This window comes from Anas platyrhynchos, chromosome 16 (assembly GCF_047663525.1).
Source record: "Anas platyrhynchos isolate ZD024472 breed Pekin duck chromosome 16, IASCAAS_PekinDuck_T2T, whole genome shotgun sequence".
In the NCBI taxonomy this organism is placed as follows: Eukaryota; Metazoa; Chordata; class Aves; order Anseriformes; family Anatidae; genus Anas; species Anas platyrhynchos.
In genome coordinates, this window is record NC_092602.1 from 11,470,186 (window position 1) to 11,486,651 (window position 16,466).

A 16,466-nucleotide genomic window follows, 5' to 3' on the forward strand; every position below is an offset into this window, starting at 1 on the left:
CATTCCTGTACAACACAGCTAATTGCCCGAGTGGGTGTTTGCTCTGTGTCTGCACAGACCTTCTTGCACTGGAAAGCTCGACAGCACAGCACAGTAAGGCAGAGGCCCTGCAGGAGAGGTGACACGGTTAGGGCAGATGCCATCCCAACACAAGCACTGAGCAACCATGAAGACGCCCCGCTGCAAACCTGTGCCAAGCAGGTTATTTTGAGCTCAGCTGTGTTTAGGTTGTTTTCTGCTTCACTGGGTGCTTGCAGGTTCCTCCTTGAGAGCTGACTCGCTGCCCTCCTGTCCTGCCCCTGCCCTGCTGCCCCTCCTTTCCCCTCTCACCCTAGCTCACAGCAACAGCCATCAGTTTTTAGCAGCATGTCCTACGCTGGGGGTTTTGTATTTCCAGCTTTTAAAATGATTTGGTGTGACAGTTTAGTGCTGAATTAAAAAAAAAAAAAGAAAGGGGAAAATAAAGAAAAAGGAAGAGAAGAAGAGAGAAAAAGGAGAGACAGTCCCCTTAAGGCAACAAAATTATGGAGCAGAGATCTCAGGAGGAACAAGGGTTCTTCTCTGGTTCAGATGTGCTTGTCAGGGCTCGGTGTTGTCTCTGAACAAGAAATCTCTCTTGCTGGCCCAAGGCACAGTTTTGTGGTCAAGAGGACAGAAAATAAAGGAAGGGAACTTCAAAGGACCATAAGCTGCATTAGCCCGCTGGGGCGGGTGGCTGCGGCACATCCCATGGCTGACAATTACGACCCGCGCGCCGGGAAAGCTTGCCTCCCTCTTGTCAGAGGGATAAGACACAGATTGTGAGCTTTAGAGCTTTGAGGATGAGTACAGTTCATGATGAAAGATAGCACTTCAAAGCCCTCTGCCTCGAAACCAGGGAACAGTGAGAGTGGAGGGTAAGCAATCTTTTGTTCCTGGGGGGTGCACATGCGGGGGAAGGATAAGACTTAATTTCACTGCCATTTATTATTGCCATGAAAACGAAGCCTCGCACTGTTTATGGAATCTCTCATTAAACAGATCTCTTGATAAATCTCTTGATAAACATGCATTAATTAAGTCTCCCAGCACACTTGGCTGACAAGCACTGGTCTTCCCCTGCTGGGAGGGGGGAAGCGAGGCAGGGATCTCAGCGAGCACCCCCAGCCCGGGGCAGAGCAGGCAGCTGGGCCACGCACTGCCCACATGTCAGCTTCCATTCTCATCCTCACACAGTGACGTACGCGGCTTTGACGGCCTTCAAACCCTCGTCCCCTGGCTGCTGCCCTGTGCCCCTGGGTCTGGCTCCTCCGTGGGGTCTCGGCTGAGGGCCTGCAGGTCTCCTGGGCCACAGCCCCATGTTCTTTTGGTGCAAGAGGCACCACCTCTCCTGGCTCCCCAGCGTACCCAACCCTCACCTGGCCCGAGAGCAGCAGGTCTGTGGCAAGGAGGCGGGAGCAGGAGGCTTGCCTGCCATCAGGGCAGCTTGCTGCTGGAAGGAGCCAGCGGCAGGACACAGCTCTCAGGTCCTTAAAATACAAACTGTGCCCTGACACACTTAAAAACAGCATTATGTCAAGGCTGGCAAGGTCCCTCCAGACACCCCTCACCTCCCACCCCCCCGCCCTCTGCCAGCCACGGGCACTCCCCTCTCCCTCAGCCGCCCAGGGATGGCTGGACCCGGCCTTCGCCTCCGCCTCCCATGCCCCGCACTGCGCCTGCTCTTCAGAAATCCCAAAGGACCGCCTGGGAGATTCCTGGGAGACAAGCGCTGCCTGAGAGAGCAAACAGACCTTTATTATTTGCTAATCGATTCAGTCACCGGGAGGATACAACGCCCGGCCCTGGGCAGCCAACGTCCTTGCGGCTCTGCACCGCAGCGATGAGTTGGCTGCACAAATCCTTCCTCACGTCAGGAAACAAAGACCCGGCGGCACAGCAGATGAGAGATTCTCTGCTTTTGTCTTCGGTCACTATTTCCTTGTGCCGAGCGCTTCGCCGCCTTCTCCCCCGGGAGCTCGGCTCGTGTCCCAGCTGCGGCCACCGAGGTGGCCCTGGCTTGTGGCCCCTCTCCCTGCCGGGCCCAGCCGCGGCCACCGGCGCCGCGCATCTGGTGCCGTGCCTGAGCTCGCGGCCGCCTCGGCGGGGCGGGGGCAAAGACAAATGTGAGTTACCCAGCCAGCGCCAGACAAAAGGCTCAGCTCCTCGGGCCTTTTGTGGAGCCGTGAGAGGTGGTCAAAGGTTATGTTTTACAGCTGTTCCGGCCTCCAACAGGCGAAAAACGTCTATCTCAGCGCTTAATTGCATTGCTAAGCCGCTGATAAACTAGGACGGCATAAAACAAATACACTGGGCCAAACACATCCCCGGGGAAAGTTTGAGGAGAGCAGGGGGAGTTGCGCCAGATGACAAATCCACCTCACTGTGCTCCCTAAGCCTGGTTACCTGCAGGTTATCTGGTTAGCTGCAGCAGGACGCTGCCGACCTGCCGGTGGCTGCCTCTCCAAGAAGGCCCACGTGTTTCCACAGGATGGATGAAGCACGAGTACCCACCACAACCCTGGTCCCTGACCCTCAGCCTGCACGGCTCCAGCCCTGCCGAAGGCTGCCTTTAAGTCAACGCCATTATTTTGGGGAGGAATTTCAGCGCAGCGCTTGGGAAGTCACTCTCTCCCGGCCATATGGCATTGCCAAGCCCGGTCCTGTCGGCGCGGCGTTCATTTGCATGTGTGAGAGACGAGTTCTGGCTCCTGCGTCACCGAGTGACAACAGGGCGAGGGGTAGAATGTAGCGCTCCTGGGGTTTCTGCACAGAATCGTGCCGAGGAGAATTAATCTCACCTCTCAACACAAGTGGGGGCAGCCCCCGACAGAGCCTGCCCTCAGCCACAGCCCATGCCAACCTGCAAGGCGCTGCCAGCACCGGTGAGAGCAAGAGACAAGACCAAGACAAAAATTGTGATCTGAACCCAAACCCTCCCAAAGCTGCAGTGTCGACTTGCCACAGTAAACCAAACACGAACAGCCTTAAGCTACAGGGATATAAACAGCAGTGAACGCAGACTTCAAGACAGCAAATTCACAGCCATTCACACATTTAACTTCCCGATGGAGAGGTATTTTGAAAACTCATGTTGCTGAGCTGCTCTGTGATATGGAGGGGTGGGGGATCTCGGGCTTCAGCACGAGGAGGAGCCAACAAAGCTGCTAACACTTCAACATAAGCCTCTGCAGCAGATCTCTGTGCCACGCATTTATTCAGCATGGCAAGATTTTTGTTTTGCTGAGGCACTGCCGTATGGGCAATCTGGCTTGCCTTACTGGTGAGCCAAGGCCGAGGGAAGACAAATGCTCTTCGCTTCCATTTGTTTAAACTTCCCTCTTTCCCTCAGATAAAGCCGCATACTTCCATAAAAATATCTGCAAATGTAATAACACAATGGGCTTGTCATCAGTTTCCACATTTGGAATTGACAATTTGCAAAGCTTGGAAAGAGAAAATTCCTAATGCTTAGCACTGCTACAGAGCCCAGCTATAACCCGGGCCTGGAGCCAGGTGATGGAGCACACAACCACCAGAACGCCTCTCCATGGCCAGCACCTACCCCTACACAACTGCAAATCATTCCTTTTTCTTGGCCCTCTTGAAATAATGGGAGGTTATTTCATCGCTTCTTATTAACGTGCCTCATCTCCCCTCTTCAGGGTATTCGCACGTCCCTCCTACTTCTCGCTGTTCCAAACTGGATTTATGCTGTAGCTCAGTGCTGGGAATGCTGCAGAACAGCTACAGATCCCAACAACTCACTCAGAGCCACAACATCAACCTCCTTGCACGATACAGTGGAACCATTCCCAACATAATGCTTTCAACCACGTACCACACTTTGCCCTTTGAGGCTGTTTCTTCAGCGTTTTTACCTACACTGTCTTGGTGAGACTGTCCCTGAGAAGACCAGGAACCCGAGTAGCCCTGTTTCATGGCCGTACCAAGCCCCCCAAAGAGGGCTTGGCGTGTTTAGGAATACATCACTGCAACTCCCAGCGGGAATCTTAACGGCGCAGTCTCTTAGCAACACCCAGCGCGTATCACAGGTAACTCTCGATTAATAGTAATAGGGGAGCTGGGAGCTCAAACCCCGCAACACGCCGAGCACCTTCCTCCTCCTTTTGGAGGACTGAAACAGACATGAATGCTCTGTGCATGCTGGCAGGACATAGACATGCAAGACCTTGTAAGAATAATACAGATAATGCTAAAGTATTTGTTTAAAAGAAATGAGGATTTGATTGTATTAGAGGGAACAGCATATCCCCTATAGTAAGGGCTGATTTCTCCTTTGTCAGTAATTCCTCTCCTCATGGATCTGACCCATAGGGAAGAAAGAAGTCTTGCCCCACGTGGAGATAATGCAGCTCTACATTTTAACTTAACCATCTCAAGCCTGTAAAGCTGATCTTTATGACAATGTGTGTGGCAAAATCACAGGTGCTGGCAAAACTGATGTCCTGCTATTTGCATGACATTCCTCACAGTTTCATGCACTCAAACAGCTTGCTCTAAGGTAAGGAAAGCATTTCTCCAAATCACTTACCTTTATTTGCTGCAGGGGAGAACAGCTTCTCAGAGCCTACAGAAGCCTGCAAAAGAAAGAAACAGGGTGAGTAATACTGAAGGAGAATTTAGGAAGGCTTGCTCACAAAAACACAGCTCATAAAACAAGTCTGTTATCTGTAGACCTGCAATTACACATTGCACCTGGAGGGTGCAATGTTGTGCCATTAAAGAATAAGCATGCATCCTAAGATGAAAGCAAAGCGTGTAAAAGTACTGTCCTGATCTCACCCAGCTATATCCTCCTGTCTCGTTTATTTAGGCAGCCATGCAATGCACAGCTATTTTATCCATGAGTCTTCATATAAAAACAAAACCAGTGAAACTGCTATCAAGCTGAAGAAAAAAAAAAACAAAAAACATTTCAAAGCCTCTCTCATTGAAAATAAGCTCATTTCTTGCTGAACATGCAAAATGTAATTTGTGTATTGAAAACACGAGTTGCAACTGAACACATCCGTATGAGAGGGTGTTACACAATATTATGCCAAATGATAGCTCCATGCTGCTATGCACTTAGTCCAATATGAAATAAAACGACTTCCTCTTGGAAGAAGCCCGTCTCCTTGCAAACTGGGTTGCACTACGCTGTTTGAACTCCACGGCAGTGCATTTGTGCTCCTCACAGCTCTGGGAAATAGTTAAAGAAATCCAATTAACCTAAACCTTGTAAACAGCTTCATGATAATCAGGGTCACTGGGTTACAGACAAGATGATAATGACAGACAGGAAAAAAAGTCCATTCATTGTAAATAAAGCTTTTATGAGTTAATTTGATGGCTTCCCCCACCCCCACCCCTGATATCAAACAGTCAACCTATTTCAGCATAAGCTTTTCCTCCTCGCTATCTGATAAAACAGCAAGCAGCCTCTACAGAATCAAAGCCGGTCTGGGAGCAGGGAGCATGATCAACATTACTGCTATCTACAAGACAGCTGAAAATATCAGCAGCATTTTGGCTCTGACTGCTGCACGCATAAAATGGGGTGAAGTACAAAGCTGAAGAGCAAAAGATATTGAAAGTGAAAAAAGGCTCTCTCCCTTGGCTCTGCTTTTAAAAAATGAATTAATTCAACACATGGCTGAACTAAGTTGATTTTCTTTTTGATTTTATTGATTTTATTCTAAGGTGCCTTGGGAGATTTGCATGATAAAGAGCACTGTGAATTGTATTACATTGTTATATATTTTAAATGAGGACTCAGAAAGAAAAAAAACAACACACAAATAGTAAGATGCAAGATCTGCATCAGATATAGTGAGAAGCAAGGAAGAGTGATCTATTCATGTTACTTCTAAGGAAACTGGCACTGCAAGCATTGAACATCTTACTTACTACAAATGTATAAAAAAAGAGGGAAAACTACATGAAAAATAGGTTGAAACTGAGACACATAAGAAAGAAATTCTGAATCATGTCCACAACAAAGCTGCAAGTGTAGCTGTGGCATGTATGACTGATACACAGCTCAGCAAAAGAATCCTAATATGTTAGGGAAAACCAGTTACCTGCACGATCCCTTCACTGCACGGACTAAACAGAGGAAGAACCAGGATTAAACGAGGCTTTGTCTAGGCTGGCTTGCAAAGAAAAGTCTAACAGCGTCACACAGCAGCAAGAGCGGCGCACAAAATGACAGCCGCCTCTGAATTTACAATCCATTGTTCCGAGATTTTTCACTTATCATCGACACGAAGTCACAACGGAGCCCAAACAGCCCTCCAGGCTCTGGGAATGCGGGCTGGAGGCGCTCAGCGCCGCTCGCAGCTCGCCCTAAGCCAGGCTCTGCTCCGTGCGCTCCAGGAGCACCAGGACACGTGGCAGGTGGATAAATAAGATTCTCCCATTTTACAGGCAATGAGGCTTGGGCACGGCTTGCAGTGAAGCCAGGAGCTGGCAGGGGGGCGTGTGGCAGCCCCCCCAGCAGCAGCAGCAGCCCCGTGCTTTGCCTGGAAGGCGAGCACTGCGGCTTCACGCCAGCCACCACGCTGCCCTCGGTGAGCTCGGTACCAAGGATGTGACCGAGACTGGTGCAGCTTAATCACGAGCTAAAGATCTCATTGCTTCAGGTCCAAGTGATACGAAAACAATGTTCAAGGAAGTCGAGCAAGAAAAATCACTTCTAAGAGAAAGCACAACACAAGGATTATTGCTCAGTCTCCTGATATCAAAAACCACACGTGTGGCACCGCCCTCCACAATCAGAGCCAACATTTACAGAGCAGAGCTTTCAACATCACAGCCCTGCTTTGCAGACACAAACTTTCGCACCTAGAGTTTACAGTAACTTTTGCTCTCTTTTCTGGTGATTTCTAGCTCCAGATCCGAACGGCTTTTGGCATGAGCACCGGTCTCAAACAGTGAAGGCCTGTGCTATAGCATATTCTGCGAGCTGCTGTAAAGGCAGGAGGGGAGCCGGGGGAGGAAGAGCCTGAATACATCATTCAATTTCATCAGTCACCCTTTAAAGAAAGCATACAATAAAACCTATGTGTCCGAGTGAGCCCACTAATGAGTGAAAAAATCCAGCAAACCAACGCATCTGCTAGAACAAGTCCCCTCCCAATTTTTCTGCTGTTTCAAGCAAACCATTTGCATATGTTTAAGAAGGGATTAAAAAAAAAAAAAAAAAAAAAAAGAAAGAGGAATTCTTCCCCTGTGAGCAAAACCAGGCATTGGGAGTCCTTTATGTGGATGGGTTCACGCCATCCCAGGAAATCCCACTCTTTCGATCAGAAAACACGGAGGCATTTCCTCCTCCTCCGGCACAGGAGGCAGGGGAGGAGAGCGGCCACACCGCCCGAGCACGGCGGGGAGACCCCCCCGGCCTGGAGCTCGCAGACAAAAGACACCCCTCGTCTTTCTTGTACATCTGCTGTTCGTCTCCTTCCCCCACCGAGCTCTCCTGCTCTCTCCGCGTCGCAGCACAGCCCCAGACAGACGTGTTTTCATGAAAGCTGCTGCCTGCAAAGTCCCACCCTCATCCCCAACAACGACCTTTGTATTTCAAGCATAAAGGCTCTAACATTTGTCCCAAAAGAGACACACGCACAAAGATTTCAGTTTCTGAGGTAGTCTCGCTGCTGCAACTTTTACGAGCCAGCGCCCTTTGAAGACACCCTAAGGTTGCAGCGAGCCTTGGGGTTCCCCTTTGTGCTTCGTTCCAAGTTAGCGGTTCTCTGCCCCATTTTGATTTTCTTTCTTTCTCCAGATCTGGAGGGGAAAATGTCTCCACCCAGCTCTGTGACAACGTGAAACTAGGCTGGATACACTGCAAAGAAAAGCAGCATTTTTACCCCTTTTCTGCTTTGAGAAGAGAAAGCAGAGGAATGGCAGTCCTTCCCTCACCATTCCTCCCCTGGAACCCAGCAAACACAAGCACCCGTTCTATTTTCAGCACTAAAAGCTTCGCAAAGGCAGCCTTCCCCTCCGAATGTAAGGCAGTAACCACAAAGGATGTAGCACACCCTCTCCTCTGAAGGTGAACGGAGAGGCGTAATGAAGTCCATGCCTAATTCATCCCGGCTCCTACTAACCCAGGGCGGCTGAAAGGTGTAAGAGTGCTTACGGATTAATAATTTAATGATTATGTGTAACAGAACAACATCATCTGACAGAGACAGCATTATAAACTATGTCAGGCCTTGCAGTAATTACTATTCTTTTTTTTTTTTTTTCCCCTCTTTTCTCTGTAGCCTATAAAATTGCTCGCAGGGAATAAACAGTTCCTTATCAGTGAGAACAGAAGCTCTGCAGATCTTCACGCAGCCTCCTGGAGCACACAACAGCAGATCCCAGCCCGATACTTCACGGTCTGATCACAAGACACTGTCAAGCTGCTAATAAGGCTGCAGTCTTGGTTCACAAAGAGCAGAGGCACATGGGCTTGGGGTCCTGCTGTATTAGGTTTTGTACAGGGCAAAACCGAGCATCCCCTCTGTGAGTCCAGTACGGTAGGTAAAAGGAAGAGGAGGCAGTGAAATGGAGTTTAGGTTTTATTTCTGGATGGCTGCCTATCTTCTTGACAGCCAAGAGCCGGTCTCAAGTGAGACTGTTTTCACACTGTTACTGAACTTAGCAAGTACTAAAAGCTCTCAAGAAAACCTTTCTCCAGGAGATTTTCAAACTAGAAGTGCTGTATACGCTTTGAGAGACTTTGTGAATAAAGCACGGAAACTACCTGAAAATTTGGGATCAATTTTAATTCCTGCCTTTGATCCGTTTCCCCTGCTTTTACCTACCACTCCGATACCACTTGATCGCTCGTCTAGTGGAGAATTTCTGCACGTCAGTATTGCTTTACCAGCTTCCAGCTGATTCTGTAAGTCATTAATAGCAGCCCCCTTCACGCAGCAATAGCAGAACAATAACTGGAACAGGAAGGTATTGTTTGGTTTGTGATTCTGCTGTAGGAAATGGAACCCGATCCGCAGGGAGCAGTGCGAGTGCAGCCTCGAAATCACACGCGCACACCAGAACAAACTGAACCTCACCCCGAAGACCAAGGAAGCATTGAGCACGTTGCAGGACACAGAGGCCATGTGGCAGCGGATGGTGAACACTGCCTGCATTGTGAGGGGATCCTTCAAGGCCACCGGGAGCCTATGGGCTTTTCAAACCCAGAATTATTTTTGGAGGGAAATCACAGCTTTACTGAGAAGACAAAAGAAAAGCTACACACTGCTCAGTCATCTCAGGCACAGGCAAAAAGCTGAAGTAAATTAACACGAACTACCTTTTTGTGACACCTTCTAGGAAAATTCAGCTCTGGGGTAGGAGGCTGGCTGGGACGGAGCAACCAGCTGTGCCAGGGGATTAAGCCAGAGGGAACAGGAGACACGGAGACTTCTACAAACCACATTTCACTTTGGGACTCGACAGCCAAGACGTTCACCTGTCCCCTTCCGTCCGAGACCTCTGCGCAGAATTTAGAGCTGGGGTTCTCGAGAGGGATCAGTGCTCAACAGCTGCCCGGGGGCACCGCCTGGCCAGGGGTACTGGGCATGGAGCACTTCCAAAAACCCTCTCAGATACCTGGATGGTGACCAGAGTGTTTGGAAAAATCGATGGCCAGGAACACATATGAAATCCTGGCTGCTGAGCCCCAGTGCAAATAAGGACTAATAACTTAGTATTCCCTAAGCAAACATGAATTTCTGGTGGATCTCAAGTTTTCTAGCAACAATACAAAGTTTCAGTTATGGCTCTAGCTACACTGTAACGCATCACAGAGAAATATGCAGTACAAATATCCCAAATTCAGCTACTTACTGAAATGGCAATGCCTTCCATGCCCCAAACACTTCTAGATCAATTTTGACTCAAATAATTGGGAGGTACTGGTGGGTTTTCCACATCTTACACAAAAGTTCATTCTACAGAGGGTCCACTAGAAACAAAGAGCTTCTGGGACTACACTTTCATACAAAAACACACTTGTTTAGGTTCCCACCCCATATTGATTTAACACACATTCAGTACTGCTTCAGTCCTGGAAAGGGCCTTTCACAACACACTCATCTCTCTCCATCACTTTTTCTTCTGAGAACGCTTATTTCTCTCAGTGCTTTATGTAACCATGCCTATTTTTTGCAACAGCCCCTCTGAGGAGCTAGCACAAGCCTGGGAACAGAGAATTAAACCAGGCCAGAGAACCTGGAAGCAGAGATCAGAGGTCCCGGTTCACTCTCGAATCGCACCGTTTACACGGCAGCAAGGTGAAAGCAGAGCGGTGCAGAGCTGGAAGGAAACACAGCGTGAATGGTTTGATTCAGTAAGCGCAGGGCATCGAGGAGCCCAAGCCCATTGCTCCTCTGCAGGCTCTACGTTACGGCTGTCTTTTGGACCTTCTCTTTTGGCAACGTGGTGGTGAGTTACACAGCACCACTCCGAAACCAGAGCACGTTCCTCAGTGTTTCAGTCACTTTGGGACAGATCAAGCAAGGCCGCTTTATGCAGCAACTGCAGTTGTTGAGCACATGCCGCTGTGGTCTGTGGGCTTACTGCCCTGATCTGCCTCCTGAGTGCTCCGAAAGCAGCAGGATGCCCCGCAGAGTGCCTCCGGGCAGAGCCTTGGGCCAGCTCCTCTGCCCTCTCCTCCCAGTCCTCCAGCCCCCAGAGCAGGGCACAGCCCGGAGCCTTCCCCTCCCCACTCCCTGCATTAGCCAGGCTTTATGATTCGCCTGCCTCTGGAGCCGCTGCTGTCTCCCAGAGGAAAAGATCAAACTCCCTCTGCTTGCCAGCTCAGCTCCAATAAATAAATAAATACATGCACTGAAACAGATTTTAGTGAAGGAAGAGAAGGGAGGAAGCTGGGGAGTTCCTGGGCCTCGCCGAGGCTGGTCATACAGCTGCAAAGGTCCCTCAGCTGTTTGCAGAGACACTGACCAGAAGAGAAGTTTTCCAGCTGTCCCCCGCTAAACCCAGCCAAAAAAACTTGCTTCATGTTATTCTGCCTGCATGTCCTCAATTAAATAAAGGTGCACTTCGTCCTTACCTCTGTATCCTCCTTCCTCCAGCCTCAGCTCCTCAACTGCTACCAAAACCTCCCCTGATTTTACACTCCTGGCTATTTTCCATTCTAATCAGCTCTGATATCTCCTTTATTACGCAGCCGTCTGCTCCGTGTCCTGGCTTACTCCAACCAAGGAAATGCCAGTTACACTTAGCAGGAAACAAATAAAAAACAAACAAAAAAACCCAATCCCCTCTCCCTCCCCCCCCCCCCCCAAAAAAAAAAAAAAAAAGGAAAAGAAGAAAAGGAAAAGCAGAAGGTGTAGTAGATGTTGCTGTTCTTGTCTCCCACTGGGCTGCTTTTACTGCTCCACTCACGGACAACTCCGCTGCTGTTACTTCTGGGCAGTCTGCTCTACGAGCGGCACCCAAAGGACAGCCATCTCCCTCCGTCACCGGGACAGGCTGCATTTTTCACCGTGGATTAGAGACAGCAACATGGCTATACTACGGGCAACTGATGCATGGCCTGGCCGATGGAACACAATTCTCCGTGATACATTTGTAAAAGGGCTTTGTGCAATCTGTTTTTAAACATCTCAGACAACAGAGATCTCACGCCTCTTCCTTCGAGCTGATCCTGCTCCTGAAGGGCAGGACTTCCAGCCTGCACTCCACATTTAAATTGTTCCCGGTACCCAGACGTTGACTTAGGCAACGCTGGACGTGATTACTGATTTAGCTTTTGCTACAAAATACTGGGGAAAACCTGTCTGTGAGTAGGAAAGGTTGGGAACGCTGCGTAACACACTACTATAGTAGTTTGTATCATTGTCATTACAGCTCGGAACTATCTAGCCAGACCATCTATTTGGCTGGGATACAGATTTTTATTTGCACTAAATCAAATGGAATGGAAAGCGCTCTTTGCAGAACTACCCAAGACTCCTTATAATTCAAAGGCTGCATTGTGGAAGAGTGATGGGCGAGAGCAGGGACTGTACTGCAAATGACAGGTGGCAGACTGTTGTTTGGTACCTACCAAATTACTCTGCTGCTCCCAGGGCTGCCTTGGCATTTCATTATCCCAACTCTCTCCTGGAAGGATGCGGACATAAATTCACACCTCATGTCCTGGTTTCCGTCAAACTGAGTAAGAGTGCAAATGCTGGCACCGACGGGGAATGCCAAGCAGGGCTTGGCATGCTAGAACAAACTCTCAACTGTGGTCTCTGCCAGCTACCTGCATTTATCATTGTAATGGCCTGCCAGACAGGACTTGGCAGCCAGCGGAGGAGGGCGGGAGGAGGAGGGCCAGGCTCTGCGCTGCCAAGCAATTCATTCCTGTGGCTCCTGCCATCGCTGCACCAGCGGGGCAACCTCCGTTTTATTTTATCTTTTAACCAATTACGTGTCACCCGAATCCCACCTGCAGCCCTCTCCAACACAAACGGCTATAAATCACAGTTCAGAGACCAAGAGGGTTTCGCAAGACATTTGATTTCATAAAAAGGTCACTGTCTGTCTGAGAATTGCTGCAGCTCAAATCCGTACCAAATAACAACCTGCACTGGCAGCTGGGGAAGGAACAGCTTCCATGGTCTGTTGCGCGTTGTCAGATAGTATTAGAACAATTAGGGAGGCCAACAATGGCATTAGGATTCAGCTGAACTGTGGAGCTGATATGAATTCAGTAAAATATCACCTCAATCGTGGAAGAAAACATAATCGGTTCAACAGAAAAGGGAAAAGCACACAAGCACACTAGAAACATTGGCCACAGCCACCTGGAACAGGCAGGCAGAATTGCCCCTTGTTGGTGTGACGTGTCCCTGCTTGCCGGGGTGCTCCGAGCGCACCAGCTCGCCGCAGCACCCAGCAGCCTCACAGCACTGGGATGCTCTGCTGCTCAGGAACACGCTGCCTTCCCGGTCTTAATCTGCATGCTGGATATGCAGCGGACCCTGCTCAGTGCTTACTGTGAATCACAGCACACAGCAAGTATTTGGGGACACTATAACCATTTGGTGCTGTTCCGGCAGCCCTGGGGTCCGTCCCCTCGCAGGTGATGTGACAAACTGGCCCCGAGCAGTGAAGAGGAGCAGGCTAACTGCGGCAAACACGTGGGACACGCACCAGACTCGCCATCCAACCCACGGCCACTCGTCCAACAGGAGCCCCCCGCCACGGCTGCAGTCCTGATGTGGCCTTCCCGGGCTGGGGGGCTCAAGGAGCTTCTCAGGGAGAAGGGCCCTGCCCGCGGCTATCGAGCCTCACCCTATCACCCGCAGCAACCTCAAAGGAGCGCCTCGGCAGAAGGCTCTTTTGTTGTTGTTGTTTCTAATTCACTGCTCCAAAATATTTCTTGGCCGCAGCCCAGGGCTGAAGCCTTATCTGCCCCCCCCTCTCCCCCCCAGCAGACACGCAGCAGCTGCGGAGGCTTATCACGGCTGCCTGTCCACCGAGTTTACAAATTAACACCCTATCGAGGCTGCACGAGAGCTGATTAATCGGAGAGAGGCAGGCTGAGGGCCTTTATCACCGCGAGCGGCTGCTGGGGAAGTCGCAAATCTCTCCGGAGGCCGGAGATGCCTTACAAATGGCAGAGCAGGGGGACGGCCAGGAGGGCGCAGCGGGCCGGGAAGCAGAGATTTCAGATAGTGCTGCTGGAGGTAAGGGAGCCGTGGGAGGGGGCGAGCTGCAGGCGAACGCCAGCACGTTATGACAGCTAAAAAAAAGGATAATTAACAGCCTATACCTCCTGATTCTAGCTTTCCCTCCCCGGGCTATAATTTAGCCTATTGCTCCTTTGCTCCAGAGGACAATAAACATTTATTATGTTAAACACATAACTGTGCTGCACAAAAGCACCGTTCTTTCTCAGGTCCACTCCTTCCGCAGCTGTGCAAGCCAGGAGGAGGACGGGTTTCTGAAGGGGGCTCTCCTTGTGTGCAGAAAATGGCTCAGTTTGGGCAAAAAGCACATCCCTGCCTTTGCCTAAAGCAGCAGCGTGCGGGTGGAAGCAATCCCCAAGGGGTCCCAGGTTCGGGATGTCCCTGGCTGTGGCAGCAAAGGTGTCCTCGCCTTCGAGGCCCCAGGTGCTTGGAGCTGGTCCTGCTTCGGACAGAGACTGCAGCTCATTCAGGCAGGCTTTGCCACCTAAGAAATGCCTCAGCTTAGCTCAGCAGCCCCGCTTGGAGACTTACAGGGAAATTTTCAATCCCACCAGAGTTAGGTGTGGGAGGGATCCCTATTACAATGCGAATATTAGGGTTGTGTGAATCAGACCGGAGCAGTAGCACTGTCCCTGCACCCTCGGAGCACTTCATCCATTATACCTGTGCAGTGATTTAGGAGGTTTGCCCATTGCAGCAGGCCATGGTTTGGGGACTACCTCGGTGCTCGCACCTGCAGCAGCCATCCAGAGCTGTATCTGTCCTAGGACAATGCAAAATGATTATGAAGACCAAGGGAACTCACTCTGAAGATATTTAAAAACTCAGTACATCTTCAAAGGGAACCAAGCTGGGCATCCTTCTTCATTTGTCAACATTCATTCGGTGCTTTTAAGTTTTCAAGTTTAATCCTTGCAACCAAGAGTTGAAACTTTTCTTTAAAAATGCAATAAATTTAAACTGGGATTCCTGGGGAGCAACATGACTCACAAGGTAAAACGGTTAAGAAAAGTGTTACCAAGATGAAGACATTAATGAGCAAACACAGCCATCACCGCCTTCCTAGTCCTTTCTATTAGCACACCAGTAAACAATTCATCAAATAACCGCTCGATACAAACGTCACTCACTGCAGCTTCAGCACCAACCGCGCATGGCTTGTGCGGGATCTGTGGGATCGCCAAGGCCGAACACCGCCAGGCTGGCTCTTTTCAGACAGCACCAGTAAGCAATAAGAGACAGAAATGAAAGACCATCTGCCTTTTTCTTGATCCAAGGAGGAAACTATTTCCTGAACGTTTATGGGTCTATGAACCCTTGCGGTTGCCCAGATTTTAACATTAGCCATTAGGTTAATTTGAAATAGGAAAGTACATTCTGAATTATTAGTCCAGGAAAGGAACAACAGCTTTTATCCTTTGAAAACTTTCCCAGACAGGCTCTGCAAAGTGGACAGCTGCGGAAAGTCTTCCCACAGCTCTCCTTCACAAACAAAAAAACAGATTAGTTTGAATTAGGCTGGACCCCCATGTGTTACATGCAGCTGACCCAGGGGTAATTGAGCCAACGAGCTACAAGGTGCTGATACCTCCCGTCACCCCAATCAGGTAACAGCAACTCTATACATGAAGGAGACATCAAATATTCATTGGGTAAACAATACGAATGTGGTAATCCCAAAATGTGGTGAAATTTCAGAAGCAGTCAGGTGTTTATCAGATTGACTCGATATCATTATTGATTCTACTGCCTACAGTCCTTCAGCTCTCTCACGTCTTATGTTTCTGTCTCTTGGGGAAAAAAAGACTGTTGTACTGCTCCTGATGGCTCTGCTCCTGCACACGGATGCCCTCACCCTCAGCAGAAGGCACACCACAGGGTGCCGTAGTATTTAAAGACCCAACAGATGAGACTAGGAGCACCTAAAAAGAAGGAACCGGGACAGCATGCAAATTTCCCTATGGAGCCTGCGAAGGGAACGATACAGAAGAAAGACAATGGTTCACATCTGAAAAGCATCTGGCAAACTGATGAGCCTGGGAGAGGCCCAGAAGTTGCGGCTTCGAGCTTCGGGTCCCAGCTCTGATGGCTGCTCCATGCGCTTCGCTCTCAGCACCAGGCTGGGGGGAGCGCTTGGCTGCTTCCTCCAACAAAGGGGCATTTCTCCTGAGCTACGCTCCAAGTCAAGGCAGTGTCTCTCATCGTTACCCTTGGATTAAATATGGCTTTGACTGACCTCGTCTTCTGGGTAAGACGCAGTGAAGGGGGCAGCCTGCCCTTTGCAGCCGACATACAATCTGTCTTCTCCAATTAGATATGCTTTGCAACAAGTGTGGTGGATCCATTTATTTCTGTACTGCAATAACGCAGATAAATCCAACTTTGGCTCCGGTCCCACTGCTTTCAAAGCTGGGGCTCCACATTTCCAATTCCTGTCCTTATTTTTTTCCCTTTCTGCTGCAAAATGTCACCAATTTACTTTAGCCTGGGGGCCCATTTCGAGTTTTACCGCTAATATAAGAGAAATGCATTTTTCAAGCTGTTACCACTTAACTGTACTGATATCAGCCACTCAGGGGACACAATATTGTTTACACATCCTGCTCTATGGAATAAGCACGGATGCCAAAACTCTGCCTGGGTTGTGAAGGAGACGTTTACTCTCTGTTTTATGAGATTTCCTCGATTTGTGGCTGTCTCAATGGTCGTAAAAACAGCTGTAAATCAAAAGAGCACCACAAA

General features: G+C 49.5%; 1 protein-coding gene across 26 annotated transcripts in view; it reads right to left on the reverse strand.

Annotated features, from left to right (window-relative positions):
• FBRSL1 (fibrosin like 1) overlaps positions 1–16,466 on the reverse strand; it is a 519,307-nt gene that overhangs the window by 51,244 nt on the left and 451,597 nt on the right. For all 26 annotated transcript variants that reach the window (XM_072024428.1, XM_027469944.3, XM_027469934.3 and 23 more), the window contains one exon: positions 4,574–4,619. In XM_072024428.1, the coding sequence (XP_071880529.1) occupies positions 4,574–4,619 (46 nt within the window). The remainder of the gene's footprint in view (positions 1–4,573; positions 4,620–16,466) is intronic.